At 29.9% G+C, this 19,291-nt stretch overlaps 1 protein-coding gene across 1 annotated transcript in view; it reads right to left on the bottom strand.

Annotated features, from left to right (window-relative positions):
- Positions 1 to 11,899: 11,899 nt before the first annotated feature.
- The window catches only part of LOC111624863 (toxin CSTX-20-like), a 16,997-nt gene continuing 9,605 nt past the window's right edge, over positions 11,900 to 19,291 (bottom strand). Inside the window, exons 2-4 of the mRNA XM_023367825.1 lie at positions 12,827 to 12,938; positions 12,075 to 12,193; positions 11,900 to 11,991 (exon numbers count right to left, since the gene is read on the bottom strand). Coding sequence (XP_023223593.1) covers positions 11,944 to 11,991; positions 12,075 to 12,193; positions 12,827 to 12,938 — 279 coding nt within the window. The 3' untranslated portion in view covers positions 11,900 to 11,943. The remainder of the gene's footprint in view (positions 11,992 to 12,074; positions 12,194 to 12,826; positions 12,939 to 19,291) is intronic.

Genomic DNA, 19,291 nt, shown 5'->3' with positions numbered 1-19,291 from the left:
TGATTTTTGTATCAGTAAGATATAGTTTCAGTGAGTGACTAAGTGAGTTATAAAAATTCTATCCACGATACACGGATAGCAGAATAATGAAAATTTGTACTGCTTGAGAATAATAAATGTCGAATCGTTGTTCAGAAAATGACAAAATTTAAGATGGTAACATTTTCTCTTCATCAAACTGAAGTCGACACCTGATCAGAATTTATTTTTTACTCCCCTTCTAATACACGTACTGTGCCAAAAGACGTTTAAACTTACGTACTATAAAATAAGTTTTTATTTATTTTTTATATTTATTTGTTAGTTTTTTTTTAATTCTTGTGAATTTCTTTGAATTTCGCTCGAGGTTCGAGTAATCAAAAGTGTTGAAGATGGCTAATAACTTTTCTAAATGAGTGCTCTAACTTCGTAACGCTCTTATAGTGAATTTGCCTGTGAATAGGAAGATTCACTACTCTAGATACAAGCGCATTATTTCTTTAAATGCTGTTTCGGGTCACATATTTACTGTTCTTGCTTGATCTAAGCTGATTACGAGATAAGTTCCGCCATCTTTCTATTGCATTTGGCATCAAGTAAATGTAGATGATGTCGTGTTTCGTGCTGTGTAAGCTTACTTAAATTAACATCGACAGGGATAAAACTCTAAAATCCTGTTTATACAGTTTTTACTGTATATACAATAAAACCTGTATAAACCGGAACCGCGTAGTACCGAATATTTCTTCCGGTTTGAAAGGTTTCCTCATTGAACAGGTTTTTGTTTTAGCACAGCAAATCGCTCTATCTTGAAGAGATTGTCCGTTTTAGCAGGTTTCCGTTTTACTCAGGTTCCGTTTTGTACAGGTTTTACTGTATTTTTTGATTAATTACATGAAATTCAGCAGCTTTCACGATGTTTTCCTGCGCCATTTCCTTCTTTTTTTTTCTTTTCCTTCTACAGCTCTTAAAATATATCTTAATGATATCCGAAGCATATAATTATTCATATTTAATGAAATTCGTCTTCTTTAATCTAAACTTTGTTAAATTTGGCTGGGAAATTGTGGAAAAAGAATAATGAGATGTAGCTTTCGTGCTATTATTCTACATTAGGATATATAAATCAAGGAAACGTTCTTGAAGTGCATATGATAATTAAGTGATTCATCAATATTCCCGAAAAAATAAAGAGGTCTGCAGAAATGAATTTAAATCGAAATCCCGATCGATAAATAACATTATCAATTGGAATAAATTATCTATAAATAATTATAAATTATAACTTATATTTGACTTTAATAAATCCACGAATTAAAAATGTTTTATTGCTTTAATTTATTCTTATAATTTAATAAATTAATGAGTTTTATTTTTCTTCGGTTTATCCTCCGAAAAATTCTTATTTTTATGCTACCGAAAATATTAATATGTAAATTTAATTATTTTTCTTTCCTCGAGTGGATTATTTTATTTGGCTTCATTACTAAACGTTTATAATGTTTAGGAAGAAAGAAAAGTTTTTAACGGTGCGAGAAAGGAAATGTTGTAACTTAGGATGAAAGAAAAGGGAGGAAAAAAACTGAATTTTAAATATGGAGACATAAAAAATTAAAATTTTTTTTTTAATGGAAAATCCGATAAAATAGAAAATAAAGAGAGTTTTAACGTTGTTGGATGCGAAGATGCTACGATGTGAGTGGCTTTTAGTAATTAATTTTAATAATGTTACATGCGAAAACGTTTAGATATGAATAAAAGAATAGAATTTTTATACAGTCAAACCTCGATGTAAAGCACTTCTATATAGCAAAACCCTCCTATAGCTCCAATTAAACAGTAGAAAGAACCCTTTGCTATCTCTGAGTTACCAAATATAGGATTTTGCATTGTAGTTATTGCTGGATACGCTAAACAAGCTGCAATTTTAGGGCCTCATTTTTTTTGTGTGTGTATCATTATTTGGTAGAGAAGAAGGGCCTATTATATGTTATAATTTAGGGCCACATCAGGTCTAACAATTGCAATGTGTCAAACTGTCAAATGTGTGTGTTGATCGCGTTATTGTGTGATATTCTTCGATTTAGTGTCAATTTCGGAGGCGAACAAGTAGCAGCGCTATATCGAGGTTTGACTGTATTGTCAAAAGCATAAAAAATATTAAGATGCTTTATAGATAATAAGGAAAATTAGAAAATTAACATAATTTTGAGAAAGTATATGTTACGAGATACAAGATCAAGTAACAAATTGCATTCATAATATCTTGTACAGCATTTGACTCGAGTTAATTCACCAATTATGCAAGAATTATATGACGCCATACATTTTAAATAACATAAAAAATCAATAACTTAAAATATATTTTTGTAAAAAAAATATATATATTTAGAATATAAATCAGAAGATTAAAAATTTAGCATTTTCTAACATTCGCTTCATCATCAACGTAGAAATTTACTTGTAAATATAATTTTGCTATTTACCTCTTAGAAAAATCGACATTTATGAATTTATACCAAGGAAATTAAGAATGGAAAGAGAGAAAATAAAGCTTGCAATTCAGATTGGAAGAATTTAATCTGCAAATTCGAAAGGTTAAAAAAAAGAGAAGAAGATGAAGAAGAAGAAGAAGAAGAAACTGTGCCGTGTGCAGTAATTAAATTTTTATTAGAAATATCTTTTAGTCAATATGCGATCATATTGCTTTAATTACTTTTTTGATATCTTTTAGTAATCCCCTGAACGTTTTCGAATGTAACGGTTACGACTCTTTATATTGAATTACAGAAAATCGGGTTATTGAATATAGTTAAAATGCTTTATAAATGAGTTTCCGACCAGAAAAATTTTAGTCCTTTTCCCTCAAAACTGTATAATTTAGTGAAACAATTTTGTATTTCCTTTCCATTTAGAGGAAGGGGAAGGAAAAGAAAAAAAATGCACAAACTGTCATGAATTAGAATAATAATTTTTGTTCGAAGTTATTGCTACGGTTTGATATATTTTATCGATTTTTTAATGGCTTGTTTCTTCTCGAATATTCTCTAACATTTTTTATTTATTTATTTATATTTTATAAATAATTTTGTGATTTAATTTTTAATTCATTCGCAATAAAAAGAAAATAACAGCGAGCCAATGATGTAGACTTAAAAATATTCCACTGCTGTTGTTCTATATTTATACTGTTTGTCCTGATTCGCGAAGACAATGAGTTGCATTGTAGATCAGCCTATCTAGGAATGTTTCCATCAAAAAGATTAGTTATCGAATAGAACAATAATAATTATTTTTGGTTATTTAAATTCGTCAATTTTTTCTCTTAGAAATGCTATTATTTTTTTCAAATATATGTTTTGGATTCGGTTGGATAAAGAGCTCTTAAACTTCTATTCTTCGGTATAAATTATATATTAATTTGTATAGAAAGCCACTAAATTTCTCACCATTTTCATCTTTACTGCCATATTCGATCGTCTTGGTACTGTAGGATGAAAGGTTTATTTCTTTTAATTTTATTATCAGATTCAACTCATAAGTAAATCTATAACTTTATTTTTAATGCTCTTACGCTTTAAATTGTTTTAAAAGTTCTATGCTCAATTTTTTATAAGGAATGAAGTAATGATTGAATGAAGATGATGAATTCTTCGATTTTCGTTTCGTTCTGGGATGAAGTTTCTTTTCCTCTTCATATTATTGATAAAATATATGGAGTCATTCCATCATCAACATCGTGTTCCATTGTTTTCGCTCCATTAAAGGATGGAATCTTCTTAAATTTTTTCTGTTTTATAATAGAAAGTGGAGCATTATCAACAATAAGATCTAATGCAGAATGAAGATGAACTCTTCAATTTTAGTTTCGTTCTGAGATGAAGTTTCCCTTTCTTCTTATATTATTGATAAAATATGTGGAGTCATACCATCAAGACCTTTTTCTATCTACTGAAGCACGAAATTTTCTTAAATTTTTCTGTTTTATGCATACAAAGCATACGCATTATCAATAGCAACGTAACACCTAAAGCATTTTTTAGCATTCAATTTAAAGATCTTGGAACTATCATCATCTTTCTTGAATCGAAAACAACAAAAACAATAAAAAAATATATTTATTAAATGTAAATCTTTAAAAAGAGTATATAATTTAATACTTTGCTTTAGTACACGAAAGTTTTGTTACGCTGAATAAAGCGATTATAGATTTAGTAATAAAATGACAATAATATAATATTTTATTGAGGAATAAAAGTGGGATATTATATTAAGCGATATTAATTAAATTTTATTTACCTTTAGCGCGATTAGGAGGAGACCTATTCAACTTTTATCATCAGTCAATATTGCCATGACACAAAGTCTTTCAACGAAAAAGCTGTAAGCTCGATGTAAGAAGATTTTAAATCCGATTATTGGGCGATCTGCAGTATTACTGCCAGGATTTTTAACCGAAAATTGTTGTTATTATCAATTTAAAAAAAAGAGAAATATATATATATATATATGCCAAAGTTCACATTTAATTTACCAAGCAAAATGCGATTCTTTTTTTTATAATTTTAATATATTTCATGTAAGAGTGACGAGATGCGGATTAATTTCTTTGGAAAGAGAAAAGTTCAATATTAGAAAAGACGTATTTTCGTTATGAGGAAAGATGATAGTTATTCTCTCGACATCTCGAGAAATAAGAAAGATGTCAAGCACTCGAGGGGGAGGGAAGTAAAAACTCATAGGCACTCGGCCGAACCATCATTGTTACCTAGAAATGGCAAGAAGCAGGTGGTGCAGGTGCCAGGTGGTGTTATGGTGTATGACATGTCATCCCTTGCCTGTTGATAGATGAGTACGAGATTACGGCGTGGAATTGTCCGTGGGATGTCGGACGGACACCACCATGCGATATGTAACAAATGTTTGCCATCGATCGTTTTCATGCTTTGAATCTTCACTTGACAAAACTCCTACCGAATATGTGATTCTTAACGTCGAGTAATTTTTGCACCCCCTTATCTAACGGTTCGAGTACAAAATCCAATTTGCTCCAAGATAACCTATTGTAGTAAGCTCCAACGCGTTACTTCGTTACCGTTTACCACGTTAACGTTGCATCCTTGCGATAGTTTCTCTTAGCAATGGATGCTTGCGGTCGAGGAATCGGAATACTACTAAATTCATTAGGTGTAATTCAAATGCGTGCAGGTTTATACCTGGCAATTCTAAATTACTGCTCAAAACTACATTAGCGCATCAAATCTTTAGATGGGTGTAGAAAGGAAACGAATACCTTACAAAATTTTTTACTGTCTGAAGTACCCGGCTGTAATGGGGAAAAATTTCAACTGCACCCCTTTTTGAGGGTTTTTTTCCTGACCTTTCCTGCACTCCAGCTACCCAGCTCGGAAAAAATCCCAACTGCATGCCCTTTTGGGAATTTTCTTTGAGCTTGACAACTGGGGTGCAGAGGATTTAGAGAGAGAATCCTGAGCACCCTCTAAATCCTCCCCTGAAAAACTAATATAATTTCTTCAATTCGAATAAAATCCCTGCTTCCATTAGCAGAAGCGGATGTTGAACTTTGCAAACTATTTCTTTTTCTATGCAATTTTTAATGCAATCGACCTACTAGACAAATATTTTCTAACAAGCTTCTTTACACCATATACATATATATTTTCAGTGTAATTTTTAAACATATTAATATAATATCTTAATAAACAAGAAAATTATATAGCTTAAGTATATATAAAGCAGTTTAAGACTCCTTATTGGCCCAACTTTAATTAAAACTACGTTTAACTGTATTGTATCCACCCTATAGAATGTAGTCGAGTACAGTGTTGGCGTTTGAAAATCTGGAACAATAGATAGTAGCGTGAGATTCAAACAATTCGATCGAACCTTAACCCCTGTCTGCTATATATTTTGTTGTTGAACTGCTGATATCTTTGAGAATCAGATCGAGATGCTTCGAATAGTAATGTTTCTAGGAGTTATCGTGTGTCCACTAAAACATTGGACCGAGTATTACCCACACTTAAAACATAAAAAACAGCAACCCATTGCAATATTTCACTGTATATCGCTACTTATTCTACAGAAGTAGGCCGACTTCTGTATTATTTAAAAGTTATTATAATAGAAAACGTGTTAATAATTGTGTATAACAGTAATATTTAATTTTTTTTTAATTTTTTCTAATGATATTATTCATCGTAGCTCGAAGGGTTTGTATACTTCTTCACTAAACTGACAATTACCTCCAATTGATGCTTTAGAAAAGAAAAAAAAAATTAATAAAATGCTGCGAGTTATTAATTTATCTGAAAGAATATTAATTCAAATTAATAATTTCGAATGGATTTATAATTTTCTTTAAATTAACCTTTATATAAAATGACATTTTCTGATTGTTGCTTAATTGAATTTTTGTTTTTTCTTCGTATAAAATGAAGAAAAACACAATAAGCTTTCAAAAATCGAAATGTTTTTTGAAGTTAAATCACTAGAAATATCCATTAGATCGCATTTTCCAACTTACTTTCGGTAGTGGAACTTCCTTTTAACATACCTGAAGATTGACATATTCAGAAGAGGTCACGACCTACAGATTAGAAAAAAACGCTGTTCTAAGAGCATTTTCTACTGATTTATCATACTAGAAATAAAGTAGAAATTCGAGGACGTATTTATCTAACTATAAATAAGTCTGTACGGATAACTATTACTTAAAGAAACTACTAGAAACATCCATTACATATACGCTTCCCAACTTTTACCCCTTCTGTATTCCTAATACATTTAAGAAAGGGAACGCGATCGACGGGTTGAGAAACTCATATTATCCCACTCAGTTTTTAAGCAGAAATCATTTAAAATTTCTGGAAATTAAAAATTGCAAAATTTTATTTTGTCTATGGGAATCATGCCAAGTAATTTACCATGAATAAATTTTAAAATATTAAACGATCGATTTAAACTTTTGTTACTATACAACGTTAAGCTATTATAACAATTTATTATAATGTTTACGAAGACGAATCGCTGTGTTATGGAAACAGAATTATTATTATTTTTTTCATTTATTTTTAATACGAAATTCACAATTTTTTAATGTTAGAAGTTTAGATTATCATGAAAATGTCGAGTATCAAATTTCACTGTACGAAAAATATATTTTCTCTTAATGTAACGATGCTTAAAGTAACATTGGAAGATATTTTAGTGTCACTAAAAATAACATTCACGATAATTATTTTTATTCATTTCAATTTTAGGAAGAAAATAAAGAAAAAAGGAAGAAGGTAACAAGAGAAAAAGAATTTATTTTTTTAAACGTTTTCTCATCATTAAGATAGAATTTAAAATTGTTAAGAATTTGAAAGGAGGAAATTTAATTAAATCAGTTTAACAGAATCTTAAATTTTAATCTCGCTTATATTGCAACACTAAATCTGAGTGTAACTAAATCAGTACTTTGTTATATTAGAAAATTCGACATTTATCTACAATGTTAAATCTAATTTCACTGTGATCCAATAATTGATGTTTGCAATGGTTAAGTTGCGGCGTACTTCAAATGATTTTATTTTGCTTTCTTTTTTTTAAAAAAAAATTCGTTTGTAATCTTTAAATTTTATTATACGTGTAAAATATATGCTTAGTTTTTTAATCTTTTATAAGGTTTTTTTCTTCTCTTTTGAGCTAGTGGCACAAACAATCTTTATTGGCACACCTAATAATCCTATTAAAGATGCCTTGAGGAAGCGAAAAGTTAAAACTCTATAGGATTTTATATAAATATATACAAATAACAGGCAAAAATTATATTTAATTATTATTTTTTAAATTTTGTGGCAATTCTATGAGAGCTTCTTGGCACATCTCTATGAGAACCTCATGTATTATTCTTTTAGACTATGGAAATGCTTAATATTATTAATTATTTGATCCCGAGTTAAAAATGTTTCTCAGCTGATGGATTATAAAATGACAAAGAGTGTCAATCAGTTACGATTCAGAAATATTCAGCTGAAGATTCTTTGAAGGTTTCTCTTATTTACAAGATCCTTTGATTCCCAACTGATGGATTATGATTCGGAAATATTCTCTCAATCGTTAAATCCACGGACACTTTTTGAAATGTCGGGTCACGATCTAGAAATGTCTTCCAACTATTGCAACACGATCTAGAAACGTTTCTCAACTGACAGATCTCAATCCACGAATATATTTTCTAAATAGTAAACCACGATCCATTCCAAACAAGTGGATCGCGCATCCCAGATTGTTAGATAATAATATAATATTCAAGTATCGAGAATCGAAGAATAGCGAAAGTAATATTTATATAAATAGCGTTTTATTGATGTTTGAAATGACTCCTTTGTTAAAACAATACCTCGAAGAAAATCATGGATAATGTTTTGTATTTTATGGAATATTTCTAAAGGGCATTAGTAGTAATATATATATATATATATATTTCGGATTTTCTGTGAACATCCTTATATGAAAACGCTATCACCAACAAAATAAAAAAATAAAAAAATGTTTGGAAGTGAATCCAACACAAGTTTTTTTTTATGGTAAAGTGATGACAAGATAGAATACGAAAATTTACATTGTGCCAGCTTTTCAATATTTAGCATATTTTTAAATTGGGGATGCACGGAAGTGGCACGATTTTCGTAAAGATGGCGGCTTGTATTTTTTTATTTTTTTTATTGCGAGGCAGATTGATAACGACGGAAAAAAAGGGGGGAGAGGAAGAGGAATGCGACGATGTATAGAGCATGCGTGCAGTCTTTTAATGCATTTTGTGTAGATGCAATGACATTTTCGGACTGGCGTTTTCGCTATAGACGGGAACTGATAACGCTACTAGACCAGTGAGTTACCTAAAGCCATGTCCCGTTGGGGGCACTCGGGGAGCTCGGTTTCGATCCGGTAGCGGTGTTTAGGTTACCATAGCAACCCGTTAGAAGTAATCGAAGGCGTCTGTAGGTTACACCTGGTGTTGAAAAATACGAGAGTAACAAATTGTTATATTTTTACTTCATCAATCTAACTTGACTTAATACAAATAGATAAATCGTGTTTTGTAATTGTGTTGTTTGCTAAGGTCTTAATGTTATGTAAGCGTATGCAGAGGAATGTCGTGTTAATGATACTACAGAACACACACAGACATACAAACACACACACAGAATTAATAATCGACAGATAAAAAAAATATATGTATATAACTTTTTCTGTTTTCTAATGCTCCTTTTACAGCTCGACATCTTCGATAAGGAAGCGTTAGATGAAATCTAACGCTTCTAATCAGTTAACTTTCGGCTTTGAAAAAGTTGAAAGTTTCATTTATTGTTATTGATTAAGAAACGTCATTAGAGCTTTGAAATCGTGTGTAATTTATTTAATTTTTACTCAATTTTTGTAATTTCTTCTGCGAATTTAACGCCGCTTGTATATAGGAAGAGTAATAAAATTCCAGTTTTTGAATTTAAAACTGTTGACTTACTACGTGTTTTTCTTTTTATTTTTTTTTCTCGAAAAATATATAAAATTTAGTGTATTTTAATCATTTTCTGATGTAAAAATGGCAATTATGTCGAGTTTGCAAAGATAAATATAATCTTGCTGATGAGTTTACTCTAGATAATATACTTTTAATTACGAAATTTCGGCACGAAATGGAGAAAATTCGAGTTCAAAATTAAGAATTTAGCAATTTTTAAACCGTTTTTTTTCTGTTATAATTGAATGCTTTGTTTCTGTCTGGTTCTCGATTAATACGAGATAGCTTTTTATTACCCAGGAAATGTTAGCGAGAGATACTTAAGGAGACCAAAGATAGATCAATATTCCATTGGCAGTAATGGCGGCTGCACACTCCATAAGTGTTTACAGACAGAGCACTATTGTTTGAATTTTCTTCCCCTTAACAGATACCCAACAGCTGCAAATAATTGCTACATAAGTTTGTGTAGGGGGGAAGAAAATATCTAATGCGATAGTGTATCATCTTTTATGCTAAATATATACAGTATTTCTTTTTTTTTTGTAATTCATTGTATTATTTGTAAATGTTATTCAGAATTTGGAAGGGTGGGGAGGGAAATTTTATTTTATTTTATTTTTTTTATTTCTTATATCTACTTATCTTCTCGGGTATAAATTTTCCTCCATCGCTTTTTGAAGGGTGGTTACTCTTACCAAAATGTTTACTAGAGTTCGCATCGATATTTTCAACCCTCCTTCTCTTCTAGCGAGTGATTGGTGGAATAATCCATCATATTCCTTGAACAAAACTTTTCTTTCGATGACAGGTAGTTTAAGCTTTGCTAAACTCGATCGACTCTTTTGTTCTCAATATCGATACTTAGACAATTTGGCTTGGATTTACTTTAACTTCATATAACCTTGCTGAAGAAGAGTAACGAGTTACGTGCCTTTCTGATAGTTTTAAGGAAAGATCATCACCGCCATTTTAAATTCATGAACTCGATCGATTGATGGGGAAAATGTATATATAAATTTCTTGTTTGTGTGTTTTATAGAAAAGACAGAATTCTCTAGGCCATTACCATACATTGTTTGAATTCTTTAAGTGTTAGGGAAATGGGGCAAGATAACGCATAGGTTACAATGGAAAAAAAATCGCTTCTTCTTTGTTTTATGAGCTGGAACTGATATTTTTTCAGCGGGTGTTCATCTAGTTGGAAATTTCGTATAGAAATTCAACAGAGTTTAGAATTTGTTACAGAATTTTCTGGCTCTTCACTCGAAGAAATGGAAATTAAGGATATGTAAATTTTATTAAGTTCCTATGCGAATGCATTACTTAAATTGCTATAAATATTAACACGGCATATCAGATTTCGTATAAGATGCCATAGTTTGTTTAACAGAAGATAATTGTCGGGTAGTGGAAAAAAAAAATCTGATTCTGCGTCATGTAAAATTTAATTATTTTTCATATGGATTTTTATAAATAAATTCTGACCATGTAATTATTTCTTGAGTACATAAACTAAAATGAAAGTAAATTAATTGTAACTAAAATTCGGTTAGATGTAATTAACGTATGGACTAATCGCAGTGTAATTTGCATGAAAAAGTAAAAAGAAAATTATTCATCATGTGCTTGGTGGGCATCTTTTTCGTTTGAAATTTCATTAAAAATACTGTATATATTATTCCTATAACGAAATAACGAATATTATCGCATATTAAAGAGTAAAAATTGTGTTTTTATAATTAGTAGACCTTAAAATATTATTACAGATAATTCTAAGTAGAGAAGGCCCGAAAGGCTAAACGTCCTTGTTGGCCTTCTGTATAAAAAAACCTGAAAATTTATCTTTTATGTACAAAAATTGAAAAAGAAGGCCTTATTTTTTTATTGGCCTCCCAAGCCCTAATTATAATAATTTCCAATGTAAGTTGAATGTTTACTTGCCATATATTTTCTATAATTGTTTACATTCTATTTGTTTTATAAAATTTCCTTCTTGTGTTTTTTTTATTATTATTTGTACAAATAAATAAGAAATATTTTGATCAAATTTCGTCGTTTCTTATCAGTGTAGTAGCTAGAACCAATATTACAGGGGCCCGAATTAGAACGTGCAAATCGACATTTACTCTTACACCAGTGTAGATGAAGAGTAAACTCTTAGATATTGTTTATACACGTGCATTAGTGTACATTCAAATCATTTTCTCGTACTTATTTGATTTTTTTTCTTAATTTATTTATAATGGCATTCTGATCCCTGATCCTCTTCCCTGGTTAAGTCATTCTTTTTTTGTATAAAGGTCAATCCTAATACTAGGCAATTCAGATTCGTCTTTCGTGTGCTTATCAAAGACGAAACTGAACATGTAAAGTCACAGTAATCTGATATAATCAGTGTACATTTATTTTTCTTTTAATAGAAGAAGTTAAATTTAATCCGAGCTGGTTTGCTTACATTTAGGATTTTTGAAATGTATTTCCTATAAAAATAGAAAAAAAAGTAATTAAATGTATTATTTATTTTTTTCTTAAATCGATATTTAAATCAGTTTTAATTACTTACACCCTCTTCAGTTATAACTTGTTCTGGCTCGCATTTCAACCCCTTTGAGCAAGGACAACTTCCATGGTTATAGTCTTTACCTAACAATTCCATCATTAATTCGGGAACACAGAATTCATCTGGAATATATATATATATATATTTAAATAAATCGCATTAAAAACTATTTTTTCTACCTATATTTTTTTTACAGATACAAAATGATTGTTTTTATTTAAACAGGAAGATTTCTATTCTTCTTCTCCGTTGTTTGTTGAAAGAAGGCCAAATATTTGACATCGAGCCAATTCTAGTTTGAAAATTACCGAATAAAATTCAAGAAAAAAAAATCTGTAACATGACGTAAATTTCGCCTCTATTAAATTTAATTAAAAATTATAATTACCTTATTAAAGCTAGAGAAACGAGATCTCATAAGGATACATTTTTGTCTTCGCTTGTTAACAAATATTCACGGAATTAATCAGTGTTTTGAATTAAGTTATTCATAAAACGTTTAAATTTAATAATAATAATAATATAAATATAAATATATTTTTAAATTATTATTATTATTGATATTTTTACTAAAAATTCAAGAATTAAGTTGGGCGCTTTGCTAATTAAAATATATTCTGGCAGTTTATGATAATGGTTATATGATAATGATTGCCATCAATAAGTTTTAATTAGTTTTAATTTTTAAAAAGTCAAATTCTTCCTCATTAATATTTTTGAATAATAATTGATTTACTTAAACGAAATTGACTTACTTAAACCCGCTAAAGGCTCACAGCTTCCTGCACGAAATGGATTTTTACCAACGCAGCATTCGTCTTCGTCGCAATCTTCGCTGGTCCCACACGTTTTCTGATTCGGTGCTGCCTGAAAATAATAATTTGCACGCATTATAATATTGTATTCGTGCTTATGCATGTGAAAAATAAGAATAAAATGCATAAAATTAGTTCCCTAATCTAAGATTTAATGAGGTAAACAAGTTAGAAAAGACCTTGCTGATTATTCTTGTTTAGGAGTAACTTTTATATGACCCTACTTCTCTGTGGATTCGGGTTGAATCTAGATAATGAATCTTGGCAGTTTTTTATGAGGAAGGGTCTGTTCTAGATATGGGTTCAATCCCTTAAAACCCTGTCTCAAAAATCCACGATGGGTAATTAAAAAAGCACTGTTAGAACCCTTACGGTGCGGAAACAGTAAAACACGTAAAGCTGTGCAGGAGTGAAACCTGTGAAAGAGTAAAAACCTATAAATCTGTTTATATATTGGCGCAGTGTTACGTTCGAAATTAATAAAACAGTTTTAAATTTCTTTGAAGGAGATTATGTAACTCAATATTTTGTTAGGAGCAACGAAAACAAAATAAATAAATATAAATTTAGATTGTGTAGGAACATTTTTAATATTTATATATTAAATTTTATACTTTAAAGTGATTGTTTGTTATATAATCATTAATGTAGTTATATATATATTTTTTAATTTTTCGAAAAAATTCTGCGTACATACACTCAGCCAAACTTAGAAAAATAAACACAAATTTTCAAACTTCTACTTCAATTTCTGAGAAATTTACAATTAAAAATATTAAATGTGAAAAGATTCCTAAAATTTACACATCCAATTCATAATTTCTGGGAAATTTTACGAATAGACAACAGGCGAATAAAAACGAGCGCTTAGTTTCCCAGAGAATTTACAGGAAGACAAACAGACGGACGAACAAATTGAAGAAAAGGGCAATTTTATTATTATTATTGCTTTTTAAATCACCGAAAATTGTATCGTTTTTATCTAACTGTCTATTCATTTTTCCCTTTATTCAGTAGCATTATTAGCGATTCTATTAAATGTAATTTGATGAAATGTGTAGAATAACGATGAAATAGTTTAACAGATTATGTTATACAACACGCGATGAATAAAAATTTACGAATTTCTAACTATTTTTATCGTTTCCTCTTTTAATACTTTTCAATCGCTGAATTTTTTTTAAAAAAAAAAAAGCTCATATATGACGTCACAGCGCTAAGTTAATCCAATAAAATTTATAAAGTTAAGTTAATTTCGAGATTATTAACAGAAATGAATGTAGAAGACAGATTTAAAACGATTATTTTATTATTTTTTTCAACATAAAAATAAACGAAAAATTAGAATTTTTAAAACGAAAATGGCACCATTTACTTTAATGATGTTGCTTTCATTATTTATATTTTTCTAATTTCTTTCTTATTTTTTCTTACAGTTTACAGAATTTCTGAAAGGAAATATCGATTATTTGCATTGTTTTTTTTCGTTTGTTTTTAAAATTTAATATTGGCTTTAATTTCAATAAAATACAGCTTAAATTAGTATCTTGTTTATTGTTTCTTCCCCCTTATTCTGCTTCAGTATTAATGGCTGATTATGGATAATAAGAAACATGAACTAACATTTAATCTAAAATGTCTAAAGCAGTTTCTGTAAAACCGCTAAATATTGGAATTTTTCGAACAAAATTCCGAAACATGCACGAGTTGTAATCGATATCGGGGGACAAACTTAGCTTTTCTAAATGTCTCTCTCCTACGCTTCATGATCTAGCGCCATGTTTTTTTTTTCTTCATTAGCACAGTTCATTGGCTTTTAGGAATTTATGTGATTTTTTTTCCTGGTTTTTTTTTCTTTCTCTCTCTCTCTCTCTCCTTCGAATGTTTTAAATCCTAATTATATTTTTAAAATTCTGATTTAATTATTTTTCATTTTTAAAACGTAATTATAATACTTTATTGGAAAAGTGTAGTATTATGGTGAATGTTTTAGTAAGATAAGATAATTTAGTATGAATTTATTCCGTTTATATTTAAGTGAATTTTGTTTTGTTTTTTTAATTACTTGTGTGATTAAGTTTACATACAGATTTTAGCTTTGTTTTGCTGTAAATTAGTAGATTTTGCAAATAGATTTTAGCAGATTTTAACCTTCTATGCGCTAAATTGATAGATCTGTGTTTGCAAATTTTAGTTGATTTCAGCATTTTCTATGCTAAGTAAAGCAAACTTAATAGTGTATTCTAGCGAACATTAAGATTTTCTCAGTTAAAAAGGTAAAATTTAACGCAGATTTTAGCGAATTTTATCATTTTTCTTGTTAATTAGAACGAAGTAGCAGCACGAGTTAAGAAAACCGACAAAGAGAAGCCTATTAACACGCATTTTTCCTTTAACGATATAAAAGTTAATGTTGTTTTGTTTCCGCCACTCTCAAACTAATGAAATTTACTTTAGAAAAGTGAAATTTAGTAATTAAATTATTAAATTAATGATAAAATATTTAAAAATTTAATAATTTTTATTAATAAAAAAAATATCGCATCAGTAGAAAATAGTGCACTAAAATTGTAGTATTTTGCAGAATAGAAATTAGGTACAATTTTTCCTAAAATTTTATATAATAGCTTTACATTGTTAATTTTTAATTACTTAAAAAGAAATTTTTAATGTATTACTCAATTTTGACGTCAATTTTGAGCTTAATCTTATTGACGTCAAAATTGAGCAATTATGACGCGAGTTTTGAGCCTGTATTATTTGAGCTTTGATTATAACGGTTTTAGATATGAATATCTAATAGTGACGTCAATTATGACGTCAATAATTGAATATCCATATCTGTAACCTCTTTTATAGTGCCGATATTAATGTTATAAGCGGGATTTATTACAAGTATTCAAAAACGTTACGTAAAATTCTCTCGAAATTTTGAACAGGTTTCGTTTAGAATAGAAAATAGCTTCGTTTCGAAGGATTTTTCCCCGTTTTAGACAGGTTTTTACTGTATAATTCAAATAAAAAATAATAAAATAGGACTTTTATTTATTTTTAAATCGAAAAATTACTGAATAAATTTCCCCTTCTCCGGTCGACTTAGTAATAGAAGTTTTTTTTGTTGTTTATCTTATCTATTTTGTTACTATAGGTAATAGCATCACCTATTATCGTAGATTTAATTATGAAACGTCAAAAACATCGCTTATACATGGCCTATATAAAGCGATAACATCTGTCGACATTTATAAACGGGTCCTAGAGCAAATTTCTTTTTCTAACATCAAACTTTGAAGGACACATTCTTAATACAAAGAAAAATTTCCTGTCTTTTTTCTTAATACATAAATTTAACGTTAATATTTAATACATAATTAAAAGACGGTGGCTACGTAATTTTGAAGTCCACAGAGCGAAAGATGCGCGTAATTTTAATTTGGAGCTTGTAAAATGTTAGTTCGCGACCTTGGTGAAGTAGTAAACCCGATTTTTTTTTTGGTAGTGGTACCTTATAGAGAGACTTTTTACCTAAAAAAAGGGTCGAAGAACTCGGGTTTAACGTCATTTTGGAATATATAAAGTCGGAACGGCCTAACTTTAATTTAGAGCATCTCATCTTTGGTGGATTGCCATCGTTAGTATATACGGTAGCTTTTTGCTGATGTGGCCTTCTAAGAGAGGTTTTTTTTATATTAAAAAAACCTCTCTTGAACGTAATTTTGTACTCTGTAAAACGAAACTTATGTAACTTTAATTTGGAGTATCTCATCTTTGATAGATTGCATTCATTGCTATAGTAAACCCGGTTATTGTTGATGTGGCCTTCTAAGAGAAGTTTAAAATGGACATGACTCCATCATTTATTAATGAGACATCTTAAAAGAGTATATTTAACTAAAACAAGATTAAAACAATTCTGTTTAAATATAATTTTAAGCATAAGTTAAATTAGCTGTAGCTTAGGCTCTCATACTTTTACGTGTCGTTATTTGATGGAGAGAAAAAAGCCCTATTATATGTTATCACTTAGGGCCTTAACAAGTCTAACTCTGGTGACTTTCAATGAATGGATCGATATCTTCAGGAGTATGAACCTTCTTTGTAACCAATGAAAATCTCTAAAAGAGAGTTGCTAACTAAGAAATGATAGATATTAATTTTAACGCAATTTGGAGCTTCAATCAAATTTTGAGCTGATTGAACTTCGTATTGAAGCTTCCACATTGAGCTCCATATTGAAGCTATTCATTCAAAAATCGTCATCTAATCGAATAGTGTTTTCACTATTGGAACCCTTACAATTAAGCCCTCTTATACGTTTTATAACTACAAGATAAATACAAAAATTTTTTTAATGTAATCTATCTCTTCTAGAACGTATCAATCGAAAGAACCGTGGAGCCACGATCTTCAGGGATTCGTAAACTCTGTTTTCTAGTAATGAGATCCGCTAAAAGTAAGGTTTCTGACTTAAAAAAAACAAACAAAATTATATTTTATTTAAGCAAAAACTACAAAAACAAATGCTTAAAAATTATCGAATTTCATTAGTGTTATAATTTCATTTGTCTTGTAAATTTAGCATTCTGAAGATGTATAAAAACAGAGGCTCATAAATGATGCCCACGTCAAAGTTTTGCGTTATTAATCTATCTTTATTACAGAGTAAAACGGTAAATTCAGACAATATCGTGTGACTTCTGTCAATATTGCGGATATCCAAGCATCTATTTATCATTTTTAATTATATATCTTTAATCCGCAATCAAATTTTCCTCTTATTATTAATAAAAAAGGAATTTTTTTGGACGTTTAACCTTTGGGAATTGAGTTCCAAATAAGATTCTCATCGAGTCAAAAATCAATTGGTGGCTTTGTAAAAGTTGTTGTACGGAAATTGATGCCTTTTAGCATGTTTAATTGGAATCAATTTATCGATAAACGATACACAATGCAATATGATGGTTTTATTAAACCTTTTTGAAACACATCATTACATTTTGATTGTGGTTTGTATGCAATTTATTCCTATTTTAAATTTCCTTAGGCGTTCTGATTTGATTTATTCTTCAATGGTGCAGATTTACTTGAACGTAATCGAACGTATGCCGAGTTCAGAATGTAATTAAACTTGAACACGTAATGAATATAAGCGTGTTAAAACATAAATATCACCTTGAAGACCTTCATTATGGCATACTATTTGTATATGGCAACGTGACACGTAGGAGATCTACCCTCCCGGTAGGACTTTCTATGGAAAACTGACCCCTTTAAATGTTATTAACGTGAAAAACCCCGGAAAACTTCACGTGGCCAGCCCATTGCAAGGCTCGAATGCACCGCCAACTACTTCAGTGGTTTATCACTCCGTTACTGGTGGGCATTTGGCTTACAGTAAGTCTGATCTGTAATGGATCCACACGAGAAATAGGGTCCAATGACTCGTAGATATTCCTCCTGGTAGAACTTTCTATGGGAGACTGGCTCTTTTTAGGTGTTAAAACGTGAAAAACCTCCCGGAAATCTCCACGCGACTAGTCCGTTGCAAGGATCGAACCCACCACTAACTTTACTGGTTTATCACTACACTACTGGTGGGCCATTCTGGCTTACAGTAAGTCTGATCTGTAATGGATCCATACGAGAAATTGGGGATGGAGTCCTTATTCGGGAATATCCATAAAAATCTTTAAAAAATAAGCTACATAATCGTTCCGCTATCTAAAACAGACTGCATATAAATGAATGTGAACGTACTGTACGGCGAATGCGTGTTAGGGCATAAATAGACACGAGTATGTAGTAAATATAAGTGATTATATAAATAAATCACGCATGTTCGCTTTCGTGTACTAAAAAAATAATATACTTCACGTGAAATGATTGAACCTTCGCATTCGGCACTCCATTTCTTTAGAATGTTTGCATGTTCATGCCAATACTGTGTGTGTTTGCTTGTCTTTAATATTTACTTATGTTTAAATATTTATGTTAGTAGCGTAACCAGGGGTGCAACTCCCTGGTTACATTATTGGTCGAGGGGACCAGTAATGTAACCAAGCATGTGTACCGTGCCAACCTATATTCATCCTGTACCAGGGGTGAATGTAGGTTTGCACGTTCTAATTTGGGTTTTAGTTACGCTTCTGTTCTCATTAAACATATGTTACATTTATTTTTAAATCTTCCAATAATGGATTTTTATCTCCGAAATTCTTCGCGAAATAAATATAATATTTTATTTTTATATTTATCGAATATCTAGTTTAATTTCCAAATGAATTTTTTCGATAATTTTCAATTATTTCGAAAGATAATTCACTATCATTTTTGAATTTTTAACGCCGATAATTTCGGAGAATTTCAAATGCAACATTAGCATTCGAGATACGAATCCCTATATCT

This window comes from Centruroides sculpturatus, unplaced genomic scaffold (genome assembly GCF_000671375.1).
Source record: "Centruroides sculpturatus isolate CEXI.00-Female unplaced genomic scaffold, Cexi_2.0 scaffold301, whole genome shotgun sequence".
Lineage (NCBI taxonomy): Eukaryota > Metazoa > Arthropoda > Arachnida > Scorpiones > Buthidae > Centruroides > Centruroides sculpturatus.
Note: the sequence above shows the minus strand (reverse complement) of the source record. Positions and strands in the feature narration are given on the sequence as shown.